The sequence below is a fragment of the Diadema antillarum genome, unplaced genomic scaffold (assembly GCF_040938485.1).
Source record: "Diadema antillarum isolate AM-2024a unplaced genomic scaffold, OU_Dant_1.0 seq00001137_RagTag, whole genome shotgun sequence".
Taxonomy (NCBI): Eukaryota; Metazoa; Echinodermata; class Echinoidea; order Diadematoida; family Diadematidae; genus Diadema; species Diadema antillarum.
Genome location: NW_027271949.1, coordinates 785420 through 811801, shown reverse-complemented (window position 1 = coordinate 811801; position 26382 = coordinate 785420). Strand labels below are relative to the sequence as shown.

Below are 26382 nucleotides of genomic sequence, written 5' to 3'. Positions count from 1 at the left end.
GTAAAATACAAAAGATAAATATAGGCCTATGAATAACTATATAGTGAGAAAAAAATGCACACTTCAGTGGTGACAAAAGGTAAATATATACATGTAGCAATGAAAAAGAGTGATCTACTGAAAAGGGGAGCTTGTAAGACGTGGATCACTCGGAAAAACAATGAACCAATAACGTTTTAACACTTTATGTTGGGGAAAAAAAGCATCCACACAGTGTTGCAGTCTTTCTACCCTACCAATTCTGTAGCCTCTGCTAACCTCTAGAATGCATGATACCATCCACCCAAATGGCAGGAAACATCTCAAAATTCACTGTAATGATCAATGCTGGCAATATGAAGCTCTTGCAAATCTTTTGGTAGTTTCCATAAATGAGTGTTTGCAACACTGAGACAAGTGGGTTACCTTGTTATCAGACATGTTAATGATATATGTTTTTAATGGGAAATCTAGGAGTAACTCTGACCATTGGCTTCCATGAAATTAACAACTCGGGATCATTTTTCATACGAACAAATCAATGCAACATCATATTGATGGGCACATCTATTTTTGCCTTTGTATTGCAATATCTATATTGCAGTTCCTCAGTGCAGTGGACAGGGAAATATTCAAGCACAAGAGGGCCTCAAAACTCAATCCTCTCCCATCACACGATACCCAGTGCTACCCTTTAAAGAGTGAATAGCATGTGCATAATGGAGTCTTTGATGTTGACATAATTTCTTTCATTTTATCTGTCATCTACTAACTCATCATTCATTTCACATATCAGTAATAATAATTTGCAAACAGGTTTATACCCTATGTGTATCATCATGATCATACCAGTTTTTATTTAGGTCTGTCTTCGATAACAGGGGTGGGCAGAATTACCTCACAGCTCTCACAGCAATAGCTATCACATCTTCCCGCCAACTCTCCCATTTGGGGGCATCATCTTTTCTTAGCCAACCATCACAAGCTCTTCCTCCACCTGTCTGTTCTACATTTTCTGTGGTTGCTCTTGCTTTCTTCATAATTGGCTCATTTACGTACTTTAAACTCTAGCACTTTCCTCAGGACATCGTCCTCATCTTCCTCAACACATGCCCATACCATCACACTCCATTCACCCTTGCCACCTGTTCCATGGATTCCTTCAACCCAAGCATCTCCATCATATCCTCATCAGTTTCTCACCACAAATTGCTTTTATCATAGCTCTCTCTGACCTCCTCAAATTGCCATTTCCCGCTTTCACCCGCTTTCCCTCAAACGATATGTCTTACACCCATACAACATCACAGATCTCACACAACTCCAATAAACCCTTCCTTTCATCTTCAAGGAAAACCTTTTTCCATATCATAACTCTCCACATTCCCTGAACTTTGCCCTGCTAAGCCTTGTTCTTGCTGTCACAGCTACTTCATACCCACCACTTGCTTTCACCCTATCCCCCAAATAGCAAAACCCACTCATTGTTTCCATGTCATCACACAATGTTTCCATTGGATCCACTATCTCTCTCTTCTAGCAACTTCCACAAATTAATCTCTTGCCAGTCTTAGGGTCATTATCTTCACTTTCATATATATGCCATTAATCCATTTCCCATATTTCGTACACATAAAATTTGCCATGACCCTCTTCCTGCACACACCACATGAATCTACCTCAGTGGCTGACAGTTCTCCTGCTTGTCCACTCACCATCACTCTCGTCTTCTTGAGATCTCAATATTCCTCTTGCAATCTCCTCAGGATAATAATGCATCTATCGTCCCTTTTCCTGGCATAAAGCCTTATTGCATCTCACTCAAAGTTATGATTTTCCAAATTCTCTTCTCCAATGCCCTCTCCACAATCTTCATTGCATGTTCTAGTAACTTCACTCCCCTGGATGCCTCACAGCTCATCATATCCCCCTTTCCTGTAAATATCAGTACCATCACACTTAGTGCCCAGTCATTTTGCATTCCTCTTCCCTCCAGTACACTCTGACAGAGTTCCATCATCACAACAATACATATCTCTCCACTTGCAATTATCATTTCTAGACTTACTTCTTAGAGACCAGCTGCTTTTCCTCTTTTGACTTTTCCTCATTGCCCCTCCTACTTCTTGAGTAGCAGTTTCTATCCTGTCATCCCATTCATTCTTCTCATTAATAATTCTCTCCACATACTCTCTCTAAACTCTTCCTCTGTCTTTCTCATTAAAATTCAACCTTCCATCATTCTTTCTCATGCACCTTCCTTCTTCAATATCTCTTCCATCCTTTTTCATTGACTTTATAAGCCTAAACTTTCTGTTTGGGTTTCCATCCAACTTGCTGAGCTCCTCCTCAGCCTCTTTCCTCATTGATTTTGCAAACACCTTCTTTGCATAATTCCTCATGCTCTTATACCTGTTGTTGCGACAAAGATTGTCGCCCCCGGCTCCGGGCGACAATCTTTGACGGAGTTGGCGTCAAAGATTGTCGCCCCGTCATAAATTGTCGTCTGGCGACAATCTTTGACGCTTGTGCAGTTCCCAATTTTTGACCTCGATGGCGACAATTTATGATGGCAAAAAAATTGTTGCGACATAAATTGTCGCCCAGTCAAAAAATGTCGCCCCTTACTCGGGGTGGTTGCTCCGGTGTTATGCTATGGTGGGATGGGTATGACTGGTTAGTTATGCATATGTGTGGGTGTGTGTGTGTGTTTGTGTGTGTGTGTGTGTGTGTGTGTGTTGGGGGCTGCATGGTATGTGCTATGTATGATTTGTGGGTGCGTACAATAAGTTACTTGTGTATGCGTTTGCGTATAGCTGTGTGTGTGTGTGTGTGTGTGTGTGTGTTTGGAGTATAATGATACAATATGTAGAAACTGTGCATGTGTGGTGGTTGTATAGTGGTAGTGGTTTGTTTGTCTGTGTGTATACGTGTGTCTATTTGTGTTTGTGTTTTAATGTTTTAAAAGGCATTCGAGGGAGGTACCCTCCCTAAATGTTATCTGCCTTTGTTCATTTTTTCACTGCAGTCATATTCTTCCATCAGTCTTAACTACAACTTCCATATCACTATTCTTTGTCATATGCACACCGCCAATACATATGTATTGTAAACAAACACAAACAAACACTCAAACAAATCCTCATAATGCAAATAAACCACCTCAACACTTTTTTTTTTTGGTTTTTCCTTGATATTAATTGATTTCATTCAAATCATTCATAAATCAACCCATTCTAGATGTAACATGAACAAAAACGTTACAAATGCAATTCAAAACACAAACAAATCCGTTCGTCAATTTATACTACAAATAATCTCACTTCAACATAGATAACTCGATTATAAATCAACCCTACTAACAATTTCTTCATGAGAAAGTTTTGACATGTACCAAACCTATATCCCTTGAATATATTGGTTTGGATCATGTAACTCCTTCTTACTTACAAGGGCATATACTTACAAAAAAACCAAATACATTACACAAATCTAGAATGAAATCATTCATAAAAAACCCGACCAACCCTCCCCCCAAACCGAAACAAATCTACATCTATCCTAAATATCAAATCCCACCAAAATCTGTCTTACCATTTATAACTATCCTTCTTCAGATCAAATCCCCATCCCACCAACCCCCGATTAACCAAAACCTAAGTCATCCCACACCCACATTCACCAACCCACATACATACACACACCAACACACATACGCACACATGGGTGCTGTTCGTTATTCCGAAGGTTCGTTATTCCGAAGATTCGTTTTTCCGAAGGTTAATTCATTTATCCGAAACACACAAATTCCCTATACCTAGATGTTCGTTAATCCGAAAATGAATAAGGGTTCGTTAATCCGAACATTTGTGGCGTTATTCCAAAGGTTCGTTATTCCGAAGGTTCGTTAAATCTGAAAATGAATTCAGAATAACGAACCTTCGAAATAACGAAATGTAACCCACACAAACACACACACACACACACCCGACCTGATACCACCTTCCTTCCTGATGACGACTTCCCAATGTCGATACATAAGACATAATGGACCATATGCATAAAAGCAGCATCCGCCTGTACGCAAGCTCCACTCCGAATTCATATACAAATCCGTCAAACAAACTCATCAAACTCAAAGCTGCTGATAAAATCAATATAATGTTTATGCCAGCAACAGCTTATCCCTCCCCACGCGCAGCCAAAACACATACGCTGACATAAACACATTCTTCCATCATATACACTGACACGCACACACACGCACACACACACACACACACAAACGGACACTAAATCATCCTGTGCGCGCGCACATACACACTTCCTGGAAACCTCACCATGACTTTTTACATGGCATGTTTGCATGGATGTAGCCATGTAAGTTATGTGTTGGTATTTCAATGACTATGTCAAGAACGATATTACCCAACAAAATGTGCTTCGAGGGCGGGCGACAATCTTTGCCGCCAGCCCTCATCAAAGATTGTCGCCAGATGACAATTTATGACGGGGCGACAATCTTTGATGCCAACTCTGTCAAAGATTGTCGCCCCCGACCCGGGGGCGACAATCTTTGTCGCAACACCTGTCTTTCATTTGTTCAGTCCTATCATTGCATAAGTCTTTGTGCACCTCTTTCTTGCTTGCTATTGCATCCCTCACCTCTATGTACCACCACCATGTACCTCCTCAACATCTTCCCCCCTTTCTTCTTTCCACTTACTTCATCACATGTTTTTAATACCCCTTCCTTAAAAGCTTTTCACAAATTTGGTGCAGCAATGCTTACTAGCTCTTTGGCTCTCTCCTTAGTTTTACTCTTGTCTCTTCTACCCTTTTACTCTCGACCATTCCTTTTCTAACAAACTTCTTGAGCTTCATCTTATCCAAATCAGTAACTGCTAGCCTGTGTTGCGACAGGTTTTTCTCATTCCTCAGATACTTTCTCTGTTCTTTGCCAACCAACACAAAATGAATCTCTACCTCATTCCCTCGTGCACATTGTGTACTCTTTCTCTTTTCCATTTTTCTGAATTATGTACTGTACGAGCTGAAATTTTCGCGTACAGATATTTTCACGAATTGCTACTTGGAGGACATTTTCGCGTGTTGTTAATTTTGCGGTTGCGAGGGTCTAACTGAACTTACTAGTTATTCATGCATTGTTATTTTCACGGTTCAAAGGCGATTCGCAAAATTCGCGAAAATAAAACCACCGCGAAAATATCAGCTCGTACAGTATTTGCCACACACAACTCCTCATCGCAAAACTCCAATAGCATCCTTCTTTCCTTATTTCTCTCCCCAGTTACTGTATGTTTCCTCCGTGCACACCTTCCAAGCTCATGATCCATTTCCCAACATGTCCATTAAAGCCAAAACATAGTTCTAGTACGTCTGCAAAAGTTGTCAAATTTCACTCCCAAATGTGCACGTATGCCTAAGAAATGTGTGGAATAACGCTGTAATAACAAGATGTTCTACAGTTAACGACAAAAATGCGAAATAATAACCAAAAAGGTTCGCCGGAGTCGCAGTCTCAGAACTTTCCCGATCGGGGTCAGGCTAAACTCGGACTCAGGGACAACACGGCCTCACTTTGACGGCGGGACGAATTGTCCCTCTGGACTGTACAGTGTTGTACTATGGGAGCGGCCTGTAGCGCTTCGTGTTCTGGCTGGTCACAGCTATGGTCCGAGTTGATACCAAAGACGCTTAACTGAAAAGACAGTAAAGTACGCGCTAATCCTGTACAAAACAAATGGACAGCGCGCGGTCCTCAAGCGTATTACACACATCACCTGAGACGCGCTGTCTTTGAAGTTGTTTTGTTGTTTATCAAGTGTCTTTGATTGTCTTTTAGTACGGCGATCACGAACTGCGTGTAAATTGTCTGAAATAGGGCCGAGTTTTCCCGAGACTGAGTTAGTCTGGATCCTTCTGGAATGAAAGTCGGTATATCGACTCTTATTTTTGATCTCGAAATAGTCCGAAACAACTCCTCATCCCGGCAAATTGCGTCAGCCAGGTAAGTTTCTTGGTAGACTCTTTCGATATATTGCAAGCAAATATGAAATGGTGCCAGACAGGTTCTCAAATCCTTACCAAAACTATGTTTTCACTTTAACCCATTGAGGATGGTTTGATTTTGCTACAACATGCATGTCGCATAGACACTTGCCCGAGTATACTCAGGACTCGTCCTCAACCAGGTAAAGTCACCCAATTCCAGAACTAATTCATCCTTGCTAAGCATAATCACTTGCCATTTCATCAAAGAACCTTTCTTTGATGACCCTTGTTCTCTCACTTTGTGGACAATAGCCACAAAGCACCCTTATCACTTCTTCCTCAAAGGCTAACACAACTGCTGTCACTCTGTCACTCTTTCTTCTTACCTCTGCTACCTTCTCACAGCTTTCTTCCTTCACCATGACTCCCACACCTCCAATTCCCTCACTATTTCCTAATCACCACAGCTTGTACCTTCTTCCTGTGGTCCCCACAAATCTCATCCCCAGGCCTTTCAATCTCACATCCACCCTCTCTATTCCTCAGTTCATCACATACCTCATTACCCCTTTCATGAACACTACCCATGTACCAACTTCCCAACCTCACCCCAAGCCGCTTGTCAGGCTGCTGGCCATCATACATTTTAGCTCATCTGAGCCAAAGGCTCAAAAGTGAGCTATTGCAATCGCTCTTCATCCGGCATCCATCGTGCATCATCCGTTGTGCATAAACTTTTTACATTTTCATCTTCTTGAAAACCCCATAATGAATTTTCACCAAACTTAGCAGGTAGCATCCCTAGGGGGGATAGAATCTCAATTCTTGCTATCGCCAATGACATAAAAAGTACCCGGATGTGGCTTTTTCGTCAAGATTCAGTGCACTTCCGGGACTGGGGCACTTCCGGCGCGGGGCATATTTTGCACAGCGCTAGCGTGCGCGTACGTGTACCTTACCTATAGCGCCGCGCCAACCACGGATACTAGTACAGTAGGCGGCTGTACCCGAGCCAGCCAGTGGCCAGGCCTTTGATACTCGTACACTGTAGCTATAGCCCCCGCATTGCCCTAGGCCTTGCATTAGCATGCACCACCGCACGCATACAAGCTAGACATACCAGTACATCGTACTGCTTGATCATGCGACCGATGTGCACATCACTGATCAGTCATCTCTGCATGCGCTGAAAGTATGCTGGAAAATATTCACCCACCTGGATATCGTCATGGAATGCCCATCTTTTTTTTATTTGTTCTCTGTCGAGGTGCTGCGAACACAATCGTGAACAAACCGTGATCTCGAACTTATCCTGTCTCCAAAGCAATTTCTTCCAAGCAAGTACTACTACTAGTAAGTCGCGTGCGCGCTGCGCTGTGGTTATGGAGTCACCCGCAAACTTCACCCATGCAGCCACGTCACATCTTGCATGCCAGTAAGGGACCTATTTCTGTAGAATTTGTTCATTTATAGTCATGCGAACAACACATGGCAGCTTTGCAGTAACAACCCATAGTCGTATTAACAGCAATTTCTTAAGAATGGAGAAATTTCAAATCATATTAAAGCTAAAATTCAAGTCAAGAAAACAGTAAGTGCATGTAGAATACAGTCAGTTGTATGTGTAAATAGCATTAGTCACGTATCACGCACGTACGAACGGAAGTGACTTGGCTCCCGGACTATCCCATAATGCACCATAAATGATGCTTAAATTAACATCCAGGTACTTTTTACGTCATTGGCGATAGCGAGAATTCCTTCAAATGGGCACCATGCACCTCCTGGGGGGCCCGAGGGGGGCCCAATGCACCCCCAGTGAATAATCTTCAAAGATTTTTTGTAGAACCAGAAGTGATTGAGCTAAGATAATACAATGTGTCAGTATATTGATAACTGTTGTTTCAAGTTTGTTCATGGCAGACTCAGGGGTGCCCCCCCCCCCCCTCCCTTGTGATCCAGGGGAGTGGGATGGGTATAAATGAGGACCTAAATTGTACATGTTCATATTCTTTTTGAAAACCCCTTGATGAATGTTCACCAAACTTGCCAGGGGGTTAACATCTCAATTTGTTCAACTGGGTACCATGCTCTCCTTGGTGGCCCAACCCCCCCCCCCCCCCACCCCAACATTGAGGAATATATGTATCTCCTTCTGTAGTCCGGGGGAGGGGGAAGGGGGGGGGAAGGGGGAGGGATCCAAATGCGGACCTAAATTGTACATTTCATTCTTCTTGCTGAAAACAACATAATGGATTTTCACCAAACTTGGCAAGTAGCATTCCTGGGGGGATAGGATCTCAAAGTATTTGAATGGGACCCATGCTTTCCTTTGGGGCCCCAGGGTGCCCAAACCTCCTAAATTAAAGGGAGGCAGTCCCGAGAATTTTCACTGTATGATAATTAAGAAGAGTAAAAAATATAACCTTTCACCAATTTATACACGTGGAAAGCAAACACTGTCTCTGTACACGATTTTTTAGAAATAATTCCTGCAAGCGATCTTGTAAGAGCCTGCAAAAAGGTGCAACGTCATTGATGCCCAACTCACTAAGTTGACAGCCTTGCCTCAGAAAACCAATTTAAGTGTTCAAAATGATCATATCTGATTTTGTTATAAAATGTGACAATATGTGGTTTTATTATTTCAAACAAAATATTTCAAGCTTATTCATATATATAATTAATATAAAAATAAATAGTAAACATGAATTTATAAATAACTAGGGAGTGTACGCATGACGAGCAGAACACGGCTGGGAAGAGTTGTGCCTCGGTGACGTCTAACTCTCCGCCAAGACTTGCTCATTAGCATATTCACCATGCAGATTCACACTTTTTCAATCAAAATTTACGAGCTTATTTGATGATTTGGAAGTTTGTTTTTTGGTGAAAGTAGTTCATTTATTGGAGGTACCAACAACAACATTTTTTTTTTGGAAATTCGTGAGGACTGCTTTACTTTAAGGAATACTCAATGATATTCTTCTCTAGAATCAGAAGTGATAGAACTTTCAGTCTTTTTTTTTTCCAAAATGCACAATCCAACCTTCTATAAAGATGTACTTGGCAGGTATGTTTACCAGTGTGATGGAATATGCAAACGGACACCATGCCCCCAGCTCTCAAAAACTGCCCCCGCCCCAAGTTTCCAATGTTCTCAGGTGAGCCGAGACACCCCCCCCCCCCCCCCCCCCCCCCGTCTCTTGTTTGTAAATCAAGTCATGCTCGCACAACCTAAACGAGGGTTTGCACCTGCAAAACTAGTTCAGGAGGGCAGAGACACCACTCCCTGAGACTCTCTTACGGAGGCCCCCCCATATATGAATGTATATTTGTGTATGTAAGCACTTCCACATGACAGAATTCTTGTGCATGTTCTTTCAGGACAACAATACAAGGGCTAAAGTGTTCCAGTCATTGGCCCAGCTGAGTGACAACCATGACAGTATGAGCCCACCTCAGGTGCGGAGCATGGAGATGTTGGTCAACAGCAATGCAAACAAGGTAAGGAAGTTAACTTTGTACTCTCTTTTAGAAATGAACAGTGTGACACTAAACATCGTGCAATCAACACTGTTTGTCATGACAAACGTTGCGGTAGTAGATGCAGTCACTGACACGCATGTGAGAATCTGCAACAGTCCAATCACTTATTAGTTCATCAATCTAATAAAACATTGAAATGATACAGAAAACCATGATATTTTGTGCAAATTGATAGGTATGATAAAGTGCTTCGAATACCACATAATGAGACTAAGAAGTAAAAAAAATAAAATTAGGAAATGAAATGATATAATAAATGTTAATTTATAAGCCTCAATAATTATGTGATAATTGGCAGGTATGATAAGGGCTTCAAATCCCACATACTATGACTAAGTTCACTATGTCTAACTTATTCAATTTTGAATTGAGACACACAAAACAAGACTTTTCCATGACACCACATATTCATGAAATGATTATATCGAACATATTGGTATACTTACTTCTATTTTTAGATAAATGAAATTCAGCTGTGAGAAAAAAAAAGCTCAGTTTGGCCGAATATGGGCATATATAGACTGAGTTTGACCATGAAGACTAGTAGCAATCTGAACACACTCATAATTTTTTTTTCTATTATCATTATTATTATTGCCTGATCAGACTACCAAAACATATCATTTCTTACATAATGGCCCAGTATCTGCGCAGTTGCTGCTGAATGAGAAGACTATGTCAGTGTATGATGTCACATGCATAGAACGATATAAGGAAAATATAGAGATGATTTCACATTTTATTTTTGAAAATCTGTGCACATTTCCTCAGTTTGTCACTGATGTATGTTAAGGGTAATATTATTCCCCGTTTTCTGAAAGAGGCAAGTCAAGTGTTCTATATTATTCAAGAAATGTGAAAATATGTTGAATTTTCTTCATATTTTCTGTAAATCTTTCTCCACATGTAACATCACAAGCTGTAGTAGTCTTTTCATGCAGCTGTGACTGAGCAGAAACCTCAAAAATTCATAACGTTTGAATGGATTGTCCAATTTTCCTCAAATTCTCACTGATGTGTTCTACTAATATTTTTTTTTATTTTATCAAAACATAGTTATTCAGGATTGCTTGATCAGCATGAGCCATTTTTCATCAAGGTCCTGAGATAAAACATAAAAATACAAACAAAAATTCAATCATTAGAATGAATTGTCATCAGTATAAAAATCCAAATCAGCTGAAGTAATTTTGATATTGCTGCATCCACTCGATCCACATGTCTATGCAAGGTGAACTTGTCCTTTAATGTTGAGCCTTGACTTATATTTTATGTGTGTGTGGTCACATTCTGTGCATGTACACTCAGCAAAAAAAGAAAGTAAACACTTTTTCGAGTTCATATTTTTCATAGAAGATTTTAATCAAAATCAATGTATTACCGGGTATATACCATATTAAAGGTAATTTAATTGCCTATCAAGCTAGTAGGTTAATACAAAAGGAAATTTTACACATGAGTGAACACATTCGTTTTTGTCCTCCAAAGCACAAAAGTAAGAATTGCAAAAAATTGACATGCTGCCTTTCATTTGCAAATACCCTTCACGATAACAATGACAACAAAAGACAAGTTTAACACAATAGGCGTTTTCACATCAGCCCAATGTTTCGAAATAGCGCGCTATTTTGCTAACTATTTTCTGCGAAAAATATCTCGAGCTTGGATTTTTATCGGACTGATGTGAAAACGCCTAATGAGAGAAATGAATGAAATAGCAAAAATAAGTTTTGTTCTCGTTATCTCTTTATAACCTCCAACAAAAAACAAAATGGGGCACGAAAGGGGGAAAATAAGAATTTTCTGTCAACTCAAACTTAAAATGATATAGGGAGTAATATGCATAAACATGGTTAAATGAACAGAATTTTTTTATTAAAGAACCAAACATTATTGACAATTTTCTAATGTAAAAAACAAACAACTAAAATTTCTGTCTTTTTCGTCGAGCCCACCGGAGGTGAGGGAGGCTAAGGGATCGCCTTGGGCGTCCGTCCGTCTGTCGTCTGTCCGTAACGCTACAAAAACTTCAATAACTCTTTACTCTGGGCTTCAATTGCAATCAAACTTCGAGGGAAGAGGGGTCATACAAAGTTTCACATTTTATAATATATGAAGGTCACCTCAAGGTCAAGGCTCACAGGCAGGGGTCAATGAACTTTTAGAGCCCAATGTTCAGTTATGAGGAGTTTCTATTATGGGTCATAACTTTTGATCCATAACTCCATTTGTGACCAAACTTGGATGGTAGATGTCCCTTGGGGAGTGGATGGTCACCACAAGGTCAATGGTCACAAGCATGGGTCAACAAACTTTTAGAGCCCAAGTTTTTATGGCGCGTTTCTATTATGGGTCATAACTTTTGATCCATAACTCCATTTCTGACTAAACTTGGATGGTAGATGTCCCTTTGGGAGTTGATGATCACCACAAGGTCAAAGGTCAGAAGCAGGGGTCAACGAACTTTTAGAGCCCAATGTTAAGTTTTTATGGCTCGTTTCTATTATGGGTCATAACTTTTGATCCATAACTCCATTTGTGACTAAACTTGGATGGTAGATGTCCCTTGGGGAGTGGATGGTCACCACAAGGTCAATGGTCACGAGCATGGGTCAACAAACTTTTAGAGCCCAATGTTAAGTTTTTATGGCGCGTTTCTATTATAGGTCGTAACTTTTGATCCATAGGTCTGTTTGTGACCATACTTGGATGGTAGATGTCCCTTGGGGAGTGGATGGTCACCACAAGGTCAAAGGTCACAGGCAGGGGTCAACAAACTTTAAGGGCCCAATGTTAAATTTTTATGGCACGTTTCTTTTTTGCCATTAATTTTTACCCTTTCATATCTCTTTTTGTCTGTTATCTCTTTTTTTATCTGTTATATCCCATTCGCGTACAATTTCTTGTACGCGAATGGGCAAGACACACTATGGCACTTGCCTTGTTGTTAATTATTGCTTCTTCTCTTATTTCATTTGAATGTAGATTTGACAGAAGATTCTTCATTTCCCTCCATTATTTTTAGCCTTCATTGATCTTTGGGGCTTTGAAGATATCATGGAGATCATAGGTTTATTTTTGCAACTTAATTCATGTTGCTTTTTGTGTGAAATTTGTTGTTTGTTCTCATTGTTATATGGAAGGGCGCCTACGCATGAATGACAACTTGCTCAGTTTTGCAATTTTCACTTTTGTGCCCTGGAAGAGAAAAACGAAGGTGTTCACTCGTGCGTAAAGTTTTCCTTTTTGTTGACCTACCGAATTGTTAGCCAATTAAATTATCTTTAATACACGTATGGTGTATAATACATGAACTTTTAGCCAAATATTATATGAGAAATATAATCTTGAAAAAGTGTTTACTTTCTTTTTTTGCTGAGTGTACATTGCACTTTCTACCATAAAAATTTTGTTCACCATGTTCAGGAATTACCACAGGACAGACTAATGGCAGTGCAATATGCTGCAACCGCCTTCCCTGGTAACCATGTTGCCTCCAAGTACATGTTACTCTCAGCATGTGGAGATGAGTAAGTGTGATTCATTACATTTGAAGGTTTGACAGCATGGATGACAAATCTGTGAGAATCACTCCTGGCAAAGCCGTAGTGATGTTATCAGAGTCAACTTTTAAAGCAGAAGCAAACATATTGTGATTACATTGTAAAACAGTGAAAACATCCAACATTTTTCTGGTATTTGAAAACAATTGACAATGTACATGTATGAGAAAAAAAAAGTGCATGTACATAGCAGAGTCACATACTTTTTCACATAAGGAAAAGATAAGAAAAAGAAATGAAGTGCAATTCAGAGTACAAGATTAAATGAGCCATTGAGTCGTCATGCATAGCAGGCTTTTTTTTTTACCTGGTGTCTCCGAAAATGTAGAAGAAATTTATCATTTGATTTTTAGATGCCATATGTAAAACACTTATGGTACATTCAATTCATTTTCCATCAACATAAGAAATGAAGTTGTGAGGACTGAAGCTACAAACATCATCAAAATGCAAGCCAGGATTGGTGAAATGGATATTGAGTCAGAGATGCCTACACACAAAGCTCTGCCCTCCTTCCCTCAGATGATAAGCTATGTGAGACAAAAGGTCAGTTTACCAAGCATGTTCCTCTGCCTTCCTGTTTAACTAGAAACATGATGCTAGTGAGTAAGAAACAAAAGTGAATTTTCAAATTAATAGTTTTGCTATGACCAGAATCACTTGAGAGACTAAAATTTTGTTAAATTGAGTATGAAGTGATTTCTTACTGAGTTGGAACATTACCCCTTACATGAATGAACTTGAGTAAACATGCCATTTTTTTTTTTTTTTAACTGTAGTGTATCTGCCTAGGCCATATATGAATTTATAATCCACCATTTCCAGCAAATTCTTGATCGACCGCCTTAATATTCACAGACTGTACATTTTCAGGGGCAGATCCAGGAATTCTGTAAAAGGGTGGTGCCTTTACAAAATTTAAGGGGGGTGCATGCACCCCACTTCCCCCCCCCCATTTTTCTCTTTATTTCTTTTGTTTTAACAAAAAATAAAGGGGGTGTGCACCCTGTGCGCCCCTGCCTGGATCTGCCACTGATTGTGATACGAAATAAATAAAACTTTAGAATTATGAAAATACTCATTTGGGTTTATTTCTACATGTCTGTCATTTCAATTAAGCTTGTCAGTTGAGTCTTGTGATTGTATGATAAGTATGTAGATTTCAAATGGATATAAGACAAGCAATTAGCTGTACCTCTCTACTTAAACTTTATGGTTTGTTCCTCTTTCTACTCTCACATTATACATTCCTACTTGTTTTTTCTGTGCTTGATACATTAACATCTGACTGAATTGTCAAAACATTCAGGTAGCTTGTTTCACTGTTGAAGGGAAATGTAAAACAGGAGGGCACTTACTTTTATCATTTCAGTAATACTGTGCATGTCACACATTTAATGCATTGGAATGGGACTCGTGAGACAATTTTGCAAGTGATTGAATTCATGATAGTTAAAGGGGGTATCTCACTGAGCTGTAAATGTTTGCGAATGCAACAAATTCTATTAAGGAAATTTAGATTTCGCCAGGCTTTGTGTACAGTTGCAATCAAATTTGCAAACAGTTTTCATTGTCATAAATGTTTTTTCTTGTTGCAAAGAATTTTCAACATGCTTTGTGACCAGAAATTTTGTTTACGACATTGAAAACTGTTTGCAAATTTGATTGCAATTGTTTTCAAATTTAATTGTAACTGTTTATGAACCCTGAAATTCCCTAGAATTAACTACACTCACAAACATTTGCAGCTCAGTGAGTTACCCCCTTAACCAGAGTGATGGAATGAGAAATAAGTATACCCTTTTTCAGGAGAAGCATTTGTGAGTTCCCCCCCCCCCCCCCCTCCTGGGCAATATAGAGTATGTTTGTAGGATTTTTGCATGTCATTAATTTCGGAATATCATTTGACTTGCAAAGTTTAGTATTAAAATAGAAACACGAAATGTACAGCATATGAAGTAGTACAGTCAACTCCGCGTAAGTCGAAGTCAAAACTTGAAGAAAAATCGACTTACGATTTTTGTACTTATTACAACACAAGAGCATTCCACCCAGCTCGACGGCAGCCAGAAAGCCATGAGGTGTGGGTGGCAGAAGCAGGGAGAATTTAATCTCTTTATTTAGATTGTCATAGTGCATCATTCACTAAAAGAACATGCATTGTACAATACCTCCGTACTCCTGTGACAACTGGAACAATCTGGAACAGTAAAGAACACGATTTAAAAAACAAACTCGTTCGTATGCATATTCCAGTGTTATAAATCTACAGCTTCCATGAACAATGTTTGGATTTGATGTACATTGTACACGAGCTTATGTATGTATCGTCTCGCGCTACTTCACCCGCTTGCTATTCATGTACACCCATGGCCATCCGGAACTTGCACACCAAGTAGACAAGTTCAAAATCACTGCAGCACACAGTGCAAGTATTAGTCATACGCAAGACTGAACATGACATTGGTAGTCGTGTGTGTACTTAGGATAGATTTACATTGTTCTGCAATGGCAAAGCACTTGTTAACCTCTCAAATCACTCACATCAAATGTGATTGTTTTCCTTCGCTTCAAATTCCCCTTTCGGGCATCCGATGGATTTTCACCAGCATGTATGATTTTATCCTTGTCTGGCAAGATGTCTGACAAACCCTGTTTGGTTTCATGTTGAACTTTAATGCAACATCTTTCCTCTTCATAGTCAGATTTTTTCCAACAAACTTGATGATTTCATACTTCTCGTCATATGATTTCGTATTCAGTTTTCTCTTGGTAGCCATACTAAACGGGAGCTTCAACAGAACAGAGTGAGTGAGTGAGCTAGCGAGTGGAAAGTGAAGGTTGCTTCATAGATGCGGGCTCAGCGATTATGCCCCAGCTTATTAAACCAGATTTCTAATGCTTTCTTTTAACATTCCATGCACAATCATGACTTTTTTCGAACACTCCTAGAGTGTACCATACAGAACTAAACTGAGCCAAAAGCAGACCACTTGCCGATGTGCTCCAAAAGGGTTCCAAAAGCATACCAAAAGTTTGCATGTGGAGAAGCATACCATGCACATAATATGTCATAATGCAAAGAGTTCATTCTCTTTGTGCAGGACATCTGTCGGTAGTTTAAGCATGCCAGGTGAATGACCCTCTTGCTACAAAACTTGTGACCCCCTCTAAAAATAACTAATGAGGTACACTTTCCTCAACGAGTTCTCAAACGCTCCAAATCTGGAACAGTTGAGTTTGGTACGCTTTGGTTTAGTTCGCTTTGGTTTGCTTCAGAGCGCTTGAATACACCTGAAGAGTCTTTGCCAATACTTGCTATCTTCTTCCCTTCCGTCTTTCTCATATCACTGTGCAACAGCAACATGTGTATTAGTGTGAGATACATCAATGATCCACAAATAAAATGAAAGATTTTATTAAAACTGTAATAATGTATGGTGCTGAGGACAAAAAAAAAGATGTTTAATAAATTCATGAGAGCGTTACGACCTTCCCCACCCTCACAATCAAATAATCCTCATTGCCTGTTATTGTCATGTTTTCTCCTTCTCTCTTCTTTGAGGTATCGTTAACAAATATCTTTCCTGCAGACAGATGATTGATTTTATGTCGTGCCCATATCAAACTTACTTTGTACATAGCTTGGACATGTATAATTTTGATTGTGGTTTCTGTTGCATGCATTGTACTGATGTTCATCATTTTCATTGTCATTGTCAAACAGGCAATTGACAACCTCCCAAACTCCAGCCAGAAATCTCAAGGACCTCTTGGGGTCTTCACAATACCTTTTAAAGCATTGGTATATGAAAAGGTAATAGACTAAAAAATTCCTTGTGCATGGTGTTATTGAATTAAGTCACTTATCAGTATGATCTAATTTGTGCTTATCTCATCCCTAATCTCTCCCCTATGTTGGGTGTGAAATGTTCATGACAGACATTGTTTTATGTATCATCCCCTCTCTAGCAAAGCAATGCATTTTCCCATAAATCAATATAATTTTCTTTGATTACTGATACTTCCATCGTATAATTTGTGAAATTATTAAAGTCAAAATAAGGGTGTTCATAAAAATGAAATAATACAAAGAAAAATAAAGTAAAACAATAGAATGAGAAATATCAATAAAATGTGTCAAAGAATCTGCCCAACAGATTTTATTTATGACTAAGCATTATTTGCTCAGCGATAACCAAATTCCAAGCCACTTTGCACGTTCAAATAAGAAATATGGGCAGGGTATGAGATGTTGCAAAAATATATGTGAGAACAAAGTATGTCTTGCAAAGCCTGCTATTTGCAAGATCTGTAAGCGACTGAAATTTTGTATTTTAGTCGCTTTGTCTTTAAATCTCAGCTTTAAATTTTTAGACTAGCTAATTACGTACAGAATCTTGTATACTGTATTTGTTCATCAGGTGGCAGTATTTCTTCGAATGTGCCTGGCGTATTCTGCTGGAACCTCCCCTAATGCATTCAAGACTGCAGAGATGATGCAGCAGGGACCCATCATGAACACTTATGTCAATGACCTCATAGAGAGGTATGCAGGGGACCCATGTGGTCCTGTCTTAACCTACATGGGTCTCCTTCGCCAGTATGTCTCAGCCATTGGGGATGGCAGGGGCCTCTACTCTCTCCTGGAACTTGTTGCCATGGCACCAGAAAAACTTGCGCAGCAGTTTGTCAAGAAGGTTGACAGTCTCAAGGTGAGGAGCCTAAAACTTTTCCTCTGTTTTTATGTGCTAAGAATGTGTATTTATGATTGCCATCCACTATTTGCTTATGCTGTAAATGCAATCAGGGCTGAGCAAGAGTGCAGATTTAGATCAACAGTGCATTGCGATTATATATTACAATGTGAAAAAAAAAATTGCTTATATTAAATATGCATCCTAATGTAATACTAACGTTGGTCATCACATTCTGTTTGCACTGTCTCTTGCTCATTTCTTCTTTAAGGGACTGTAGAATTCCAAGTATGTATCTGTCTTCAGACCATTACCTCTTTAATTCTCCAAAACTATAGAGTACAGGACACATGCCACTGGTACCCACATCCTGGGCCATTCTCACTTAAAGTGTCTTTAATACAAGGATACAAGATACAAGGAACTTTATTGTCTGTTAAAAATACAGAAATTCGTCTTCCACTGGCATAACAAAGGAAAAAAGAGCAGACAGCATGTATTGCATGTATTATAATAATAGTATATACACGTGTAACATACAGGCAGACAAAAGCATTGAACAGACAGTGTCTTGAATAATTTAGATAAGAAGTCTGTAATTCATATAAAAAATATATACACAAACACCCGCATGAAGGTACACATACATTTTTTTTGGTTTTTCCTTGATATTTTATTGATTTCATTCAAATCATTCCTAAATCAACCCATTCTGGATGTAACATGAACATAAAAGGTACAAATGCAATTCAAAACACAAACAAATCCATTTGTCAATTTATACTGCAAATCATCTCTCTTCAACATAAACAACTCGATTATAAATCAACCCTACTGACAATTTCTTCACGAGAAAGTATTGACATTTACCAAATAAATATCCTTTGAATATACTGAATCATGTAACCCACATTTACAAAAGCATATACATGAAAAGACTAAAAAAAATATGTTAAACAAATCTAGAATGAAATCATTCATGAAAAAACCCAACCAACCCTTCCCCTACCAACAAAACAAAACTACATCTATCCTAATTATTAAATTCTACTAGTATCTTTCATACAATTTATAACTATCCTTCTTCAACTCAAGTCCCCATCCCCACCAACCCCCGATTCACCACACCCACAACCACAGCCACCAACCCACATACACACCAAACACCAATACACAAACACACATACACCCCCCCACACACACACACACCCGAAACGATACCACCTTCTTTCCTGATGAACGACTTCCAAATGTTGATATGTAAAACATAACGGACTGTATGCATAAAAGCAGCATCCGCCCGCACGCAAGCACCGCTCCAAATTCAAATACAAATCCGTCAAACAAAACTCATCAAACTCCTAACTGCTGATAAAATCATCTAACCTTTATGCCAACAAAATCTTATCCCTTTCCGCGCGAGGCCAATAACACATTATATTACCTTCACAAATGATAACTACTAAAAAAAAAATAAAAAATACTCAGGCTCTTGTTTCAGAAACATTTTCCCATTTCAGCAAATGTAATCCCAACTTATTTCTTTTTAAAGCAATTTCTTTTTCTTCATCCCGAAATCTATTATTCTTTTATGAATTTCCTCAAAAGTAGGAATTGTTCCCTCCGACCTAGATCTAAAAATGATATATTTCAAAATAAAAATCATTGTATTATAAAGCTTCATTTTTGGGTCCCTTCCCATAACACCGAAATGAACACCTTTCCAATCTATATTTCAAAGATCTGTCATCTCAAACCTATCTATCACTTTCTGCCACAAATTCTTAACATACACACAATCCCAAAATAAGTGTTTATATGTTTCTACCGATTGCTCACAAAAAGAACACCGGTTATTTTCAACGAAACCAAGCTCAAAAAGATTTTCCTTTGTATAAACAGCTCCTTGTAATAATCTATACTGAAATTCCCTGAGTTTTGATAAAAGTGTTGTCACTCGTGGTCTTAAAAATATATATGTAATTTCCTTTTTCGAAAACAAATAATCATTTTGGCCATCTTTAATTCGTAAAATGTATGATCGCTGTAAATTTGTAACTAAGAGTTCATACACCTTTCTAAATGAAACATCTTTCAATAAAGTTACATTGTCAAAAATTTTTAAAGAAATATTATATTCCTCTTTATCAACCGAATAAAAATCATACATATTTCCCTCAAATTTCTGGCTTCTTACAACAACCTCCCCTATTTTCCAAACTTTAACTATATTTTCATTATCTAATCCTAACCTGTGAAAATATACTGCTACTCTAATACAATCTTTTTCCAAAATTTGCTTTACTAAGTGAATATTTTTCCTATACAAATTTTCACACACCAAAAAATTCCCTTTACACAAATAATCCTTATTATTAAAAAAAAATTGGATTAATCTTACCTTCTTGATAATTCTGGTTATTCTCCATTTCTTGCCATGCCCTCAAAATTTCTAAATAAAACAATGGTACTTTAAGCTTTAATAATCGTATATCATAATTACACAAAAATATAAATCTTCCTCCCACAGTCCTAAAAATGTAATTTAAAAAAAGTTTCCATCCCATAAGCTTCTCGCCGTATAACAATCGCTTCAACCACATAATTCTTTGACTCTTGACAAATAATTCAAAATTTGTCATTCTGAGGCCACCCTCACTATAATCCTGATAACATATAACCCTTTTGATTTGGTCTTTACCATTCCATATAAATTCAAAACAAATTTTATTAATACCTGCCACTACCCACTTTGGAACCTCTACTGATGAAGAAACATAAATATAATTTAGACAAAGCATATGTTTTAAGCAAATATATTTTTCCCATTACAGTTAAATCTCTTTGTCTCCACCATCCCAAAAGTCTTTTAATCTTACTCAATATCTCTTTATAATTCAGTTCTTCTCTAACCTTAATATCCAATGCAAAATACACTCCTAAAATCTTTATTTCAGTTACAACATTGCCCATGGGTAACCTTTCAGATCCTCCCTTTTTCTTCCCTATCCTCATTACCTTTGTTTTATCAATATTTACCTTCAAACCACTTAATTCATAAAAATCCATAAATATTTCCTGTATTCTGATAATTGACGACCTATGTCTAACAAATAAATTCATGTCATCAGCATATAAAACTTGCTGAACCTCAAAATTATCAAACTGAAATCCTCTAATCCCATTATCTCTTCTCACCACCTGTGCCAAAATTTCCATTACCAACAAAAACAAATGTGGTGATAATGGGTCACCTTACCTCACCCCTCGCTTTATATCAAAATAACCTGTCGAAACACCTCCATTCATAACACAACTACTAATTCCGTTATACATGATTTTTACCCAGGAACAAAATGACTCACCAAACCCAAATAATTCCAACGCTTTAAACAAAAATTTGTGCGAAACTGAATCAAATTCTTTTTCAAAACCAACTGCTATCAAATATGCCTCTTCTTCACAATAATCATTACAATAAAAAATCATATCATCTATCAAACGCAAAGCCTCACCAATATACCTGTTTTCTATATAACCAACTTGATCCAAATGAACAACCTCATGTAAAACTCCCTTTATTCGCTTTGCCATTATCTTAGAAAGCATCTTATAATCCGTATTTAACAAAGTAATCAGTCTATAATTCTTTATATACAATGAATCTTTACCCTCTTTTTCAAGCAATGTTATTACACCTTGTTTTTGAGACGTTGCTAAACAACCTTTCTCAAACGCTTCGTTAAAAACTTCAACCAATAAACTTCCTATCTGTGGCCAAAATCTAAGATAAAATTCAACTGTGAATCCATCATTTCCAGGTGATTTATTCAATTTCATACTTTTTAAACACTCCCAACATTCTTCTCTAGTAATTTTTCCTTCACAAAAACTCTTACTTTCATCACTTAATTGAGGAATATCTTACAAAATACACTTTCTCTAAAATCATCACACACTAATTCATTTTCTGAATACAAATTTGTATAAAAATCTCTAATTAATCGCATTATCACATCCTTATCTTTATCTCCCTTATCATCACATATTTCCCATATAACCGTTTTCTCTTTATTCGCCTTAAGCAACTGCTCAAAATACTCTTGATTCTGTTTACCCTCTTCATACCAGACCACTCTTGACCTAACTGTTAATCCATCCATATACACATTATACAATTTCTTCAATTCAGTTTTTTTACTCTTTATATCCTTTAAAATTCCACCACTATCAGGAGACCGTCTCCTGATAGCATCACTATCAGGAGACCGTCACTATCAGGAGACAGTCACTATCAGGAGACCGTCTCCTGATAGTGGTGGAATTTTAAAGGATATAGAGAGTAAAGAAACTGAATTGAAGAAATTGTATAATGTGTATATGGCTGGATTAACGACAAAAGATCCTTCTCCAAAATATCTATTTCATATTCCAATTGCTGTGTACTTGATCTTCTCTCCTTTGATTTTTTTCTTCGAAAATTTCATTGCAAAATTTCTCATTTTAATCTTTAAAAAATCCCAGAAAGAAGATTTAGTATCAAACTCCTTCAACCACCATAATTCAATACTTTTTATTTCTTCAATCATTCCCTGTACAAATTCCTTATCAAAACACAAACTATCATTAAATTTCCAATACGACTTCCCATAACTTTCATTATGTCGAATAGATTTCAATTGTAAAAAAATCCCAGAATGATCAGGTGCTACTGATGATATAATCTCACATGTTCGTACTGAACGTTCCAAATCCTTTGATATAAACCAGTAGTCTATCAAAACGACTTTGAACCAGCGGAGCAATTTGCCTGAAAGTAAATTGCTTTAATATTGGGTTCTGTTTCCGCCATATGTGTGGCGCTCCGTCGGAATGAGTCAAAAGTCGCAAAAAATGAAATCGAAGTTATGCCTATAAGTGAATTCTACAGACTCTAAGCTTTACACTGATATGTAATACAACTCATTTTGACATCCCTATAGATCATAAAAACAAATATTAACCACGTTTGTTATGTCAGTTGATTTTCTAAATAACGGAGAAAATCGCTCTCAAAGTTCAGGCTATGTTCATGCTCACAACCTGTTTCTTTCACGGGACGAAACAATACAACTGTCCTGCTTAGCGACGGCGTTTACGCTCCATCGCACGCACTACTGTATAAGGCGATAGCTTGGGTACGTAAGATAATCAACCAATCGCAGGACAGGTCTATCATTAACGATTCTGACCAATACGGCAGCCCGAATGTAAACTTCGGCGCGTTTGTGTCCGTGCCGCTGCCGCCGCATGAATGAGTCGGTACGCGTTGTGTGTCGGCTGCGTTGTGGTTTGCCGCAAGTTTTTAACTCACAAACGATAGGAAATAGTAGAAAGAAAAGAAGGCACGCAGTGCGTCTTACGAGAAGCGTCTTTTAGCGAGGGCGTTGATCGCTTCCATTCTCCTCCCATGTTGTTGTCAATGGAAACTAAAGAGGATGCGTCCAGCAAGTACCAATACCTAAATAGAACCTGAGAACCTATTGTAGGCGGGCACGCAATGTGTCTTACGAGAAGCGTCTTTTAGCGAGGGCGTTCATCGCTTCCATTCTCCTCCCATGTTGTTGTCAATGGAAACTAAAGAGGATGCGTTTAGCAAGTACCAATACCTATTAAATAGAACCTGAGAACCTATTCTAGGCGGGGGTTCAAAAGACAGCATCGGTAGAAAAAGTCAATGAAGTTGATTAACGATAGTCGTCTTTTGAGATCGTGTTCTTTGCGTGTACTTAAAACCCTCAAATTACGCACATGGTCGTAATGTTGCAGAGCATCAAAAACTGCTTTCGCGTCTTTTCTGCTGCAGCTGTATACAGCCGTAACATTATGAATTCCCGCCATATTAAAGGCACATTTCCTTTATAGGCGTTGCGTGCACAGTAATTATCGCTTATCACGCTTGCCAATGCTGCACATATTATACGTATCAGAAGCAAAGGTTGATGTAGGCTTGACAGCTTCACGTTGGATTTACAATGATTCTCAGTCACTTTTCTAATAGCATAGCATATAAAAAAACAATTAACTTGTTGTAGCTTAAGCGGAATTATTTTTTTTTACATCACATGTGCAGTTACAATCTTTCTGCGTTTGAGAAGTGGATCATGAATAATAATACTGAAAAATATTCGGAATTAATACTTAGGCCTTCTTCACTTCGTTTTGTATTCACAAACCTTATCAGAAAAATGATTGCTTGATTACTTTCGGCAGTTCGGGTAAAGGAACTACCGGAAAGGAACCGCATTTAATTTTCTTTTTAACGAACCTAAGCTAATAGCAAACCATATTTCATTGTGTGATTAACGAACCTTCAGAATAATCAATTGTATTACCCCCCTCCCCCAAGGAAAAAAAAAAGCATTTCAATGTCATGCGTTGTCAATAGCGATAAAAGGCCCGTTTTTATTTCGTAGTGTGTCTCAGTACTCCTGTGCTTATTTCTAAGGATGTGCCTCTCTTAATGATTGCGATTGATGTTCAACTATTTCTTTCACGCGAGCTTGAACAGGAAGAAGCTAAAATTCAGGCAAGGAGACGAGTTTTCTTCCATGAGATGCAATCATTAAGACACATCTATTCACGAAAGTTGTGTGATTGCTTACATGGCTTATGTGTTAAAGAATTGTGTCCATTACATGAATCAAGCACTATACAAAACGGTTGAAATCTACTGAAAGTCGAACTTCGTTTTGTTTTTTGTTTTTTGTTCAATTTCATTTCAGTTTTAAGCGGGGATAGACTAGAAATTAGTTTGTCTATACTGGCAGGAGACATTACAGTTTTCCAGTACATGCTCCGCATTTAAACAGTCGCCATATTTTCGTGGTCAGAATCAGATAATGGACACGTGATATATTATAAAAATGAAAATAGAAAACAACGAACACGCCATATGTACAAACATTATGAACTTCAATGAATTAAACTTACCTGTGATATTCTGCGTAAAAAACAAGCACGCCGATTAAATGATTTAATATAATTAATAGAGCACACAGCGATATCATGCATGGCAGATCAAATCAAGTTCAATTGGTGAGAAAGCTAAATGAAGTTAAATAGTTGACTTCTTTTCGTTTCTCTTTCAATTCATGAAAACAGAATTACATTGTATATCTATTGAAGAGGATTGTCTCTGTTGCGAACGATCGCCATTATATATAGCACTGTTAGTCTCCTGCGCAAATCCGAATCCCTTAATACTTTAATTTTTGCTTGATAATGTAATAACCCTGCTTATAATTTCATAAAGGACTCGCAAATTCAAAGTTTCAAACCGTATACTAAAACATTATATTGTATACGGTGTATTTCAAAAAACATTTTGAATGCGTTGCGTGTTAGCATGTCAATAGCACCAATCTGCCTTTTATTTTCCGTACGTAAAGCGAACAGAAACGTAACCAAATGTTACAAAATACAGTGAAATGCATTGTACGGCGTGGTACTATCATTAGAAGTATATCCCATTCCTTTTATTTGCTTGAACCAAACCATGTGTCATTTTCGTAGCGACATCACTAGGAATTAGAATGTATGAAGATAATCGTTACTCATTTTTTTTTTTGCGCTACTATTATAGCATTTACATTTTCCAACTTTTATTGACATGCAGTACTATGTTACTGTATTGCTACAATTACGAATGTTGGTTATGAATTCAAAAGACTGGTTTATTAATCGAACTACAAAGGTAATAGCTGTTTTGAAAGTACTTCGATACAAGTTCAAAACGCGATCGAAGTCATTGTCATATAGGGGGAACTGATATCTCTAGAAAACTTGTTTAGGCTAGTAAAGATTGCCGTATAGGCAATCTTTGTAGAAAGTTTTGACTTAGGCCATCTTTTGAGTATTTTGAGAAATTTAATAAAGAATTATTTGTTTTGATTATGTCAAGAATTAGTTTGAACTATGAGAATAAAAAGGCGCGGTTACCCAAACAATGTCGTAGTTCGATTAGACAGTCATGATGGGTAAAGTGAATTCATGACTTGACTAATCCTTACTGAATTGATGATCACTTCTGTAAACCATCAGTTATGTCTTGTAATCGTAGTCAAAATTCTTTTGAGCGATGAGACGAAAACCAACAAACAAAATGCCGTGTATCATCGCTCGAGATTCCAACATTTGGCGTCACCCGACCAACAATAAGTGACAAATCAAATGGAATACTATGTTGTGGGATAGCAGACTGTGTTACGATTTTTAAATGTTTCGAGCAATTGTTTAAAAAAAAGAGAGAAAATGAGGCAAAGTTCAAGAAATTAGAAAAAAGCACGTAAATGCAGGCGATCATGTTTGATCATCAAAGTAAGAGATTACAATCGGCCGTGCGGATGTATATGATTGCCTTATTTACATGTCTGATTTCTGTAAACTATGTGATATTTAACGTTAAGTTCCCTTCCCTCCTTGATAGAAGTTTTGTTGGGTTTTCGCTATGGGCATTTATTAGGAAACGCTGTAAAAACGACAACAAATGCCTACTATACATTAAGAGATGACCTATACATACATGAAACACAAAAAAT

General features: G+C 37.9%; 1 protein-coding gene across 1 annotated transcript in view; it reads left to right on the top strand.

The window, feature by feature from the left end:
* LOC139744111 (uncharacterized) overlaps positions 1 to 26382 on the top strand; it is a 226970-nt gene that overhangs the window by 155859 nt on the left and 44729 nt on the right. Inside the window, exons 20-24 of the mRNA XM_071654568.1 lie at positions 9382 to 9501; positions 12970 to 13073; positions 13514 to 13652; positions 16834 to 16923; positions 17531 to 17821. Coding sequence (XP_071510669.1) covers positions 9382 to 9501; positions 12970 to 13073; positions 13514 to 13652; positions 16834 to 16923; positions 17531 to 17821 — 744 coding nt within the window. The remainder of the gene's footprint in view (positions 1 to 9381; positions 9502 to 12969; positions 13074 to 13513; positions 13653 to 16833; positions 16924 to 17530; positions 17822 to 26382) is intronic.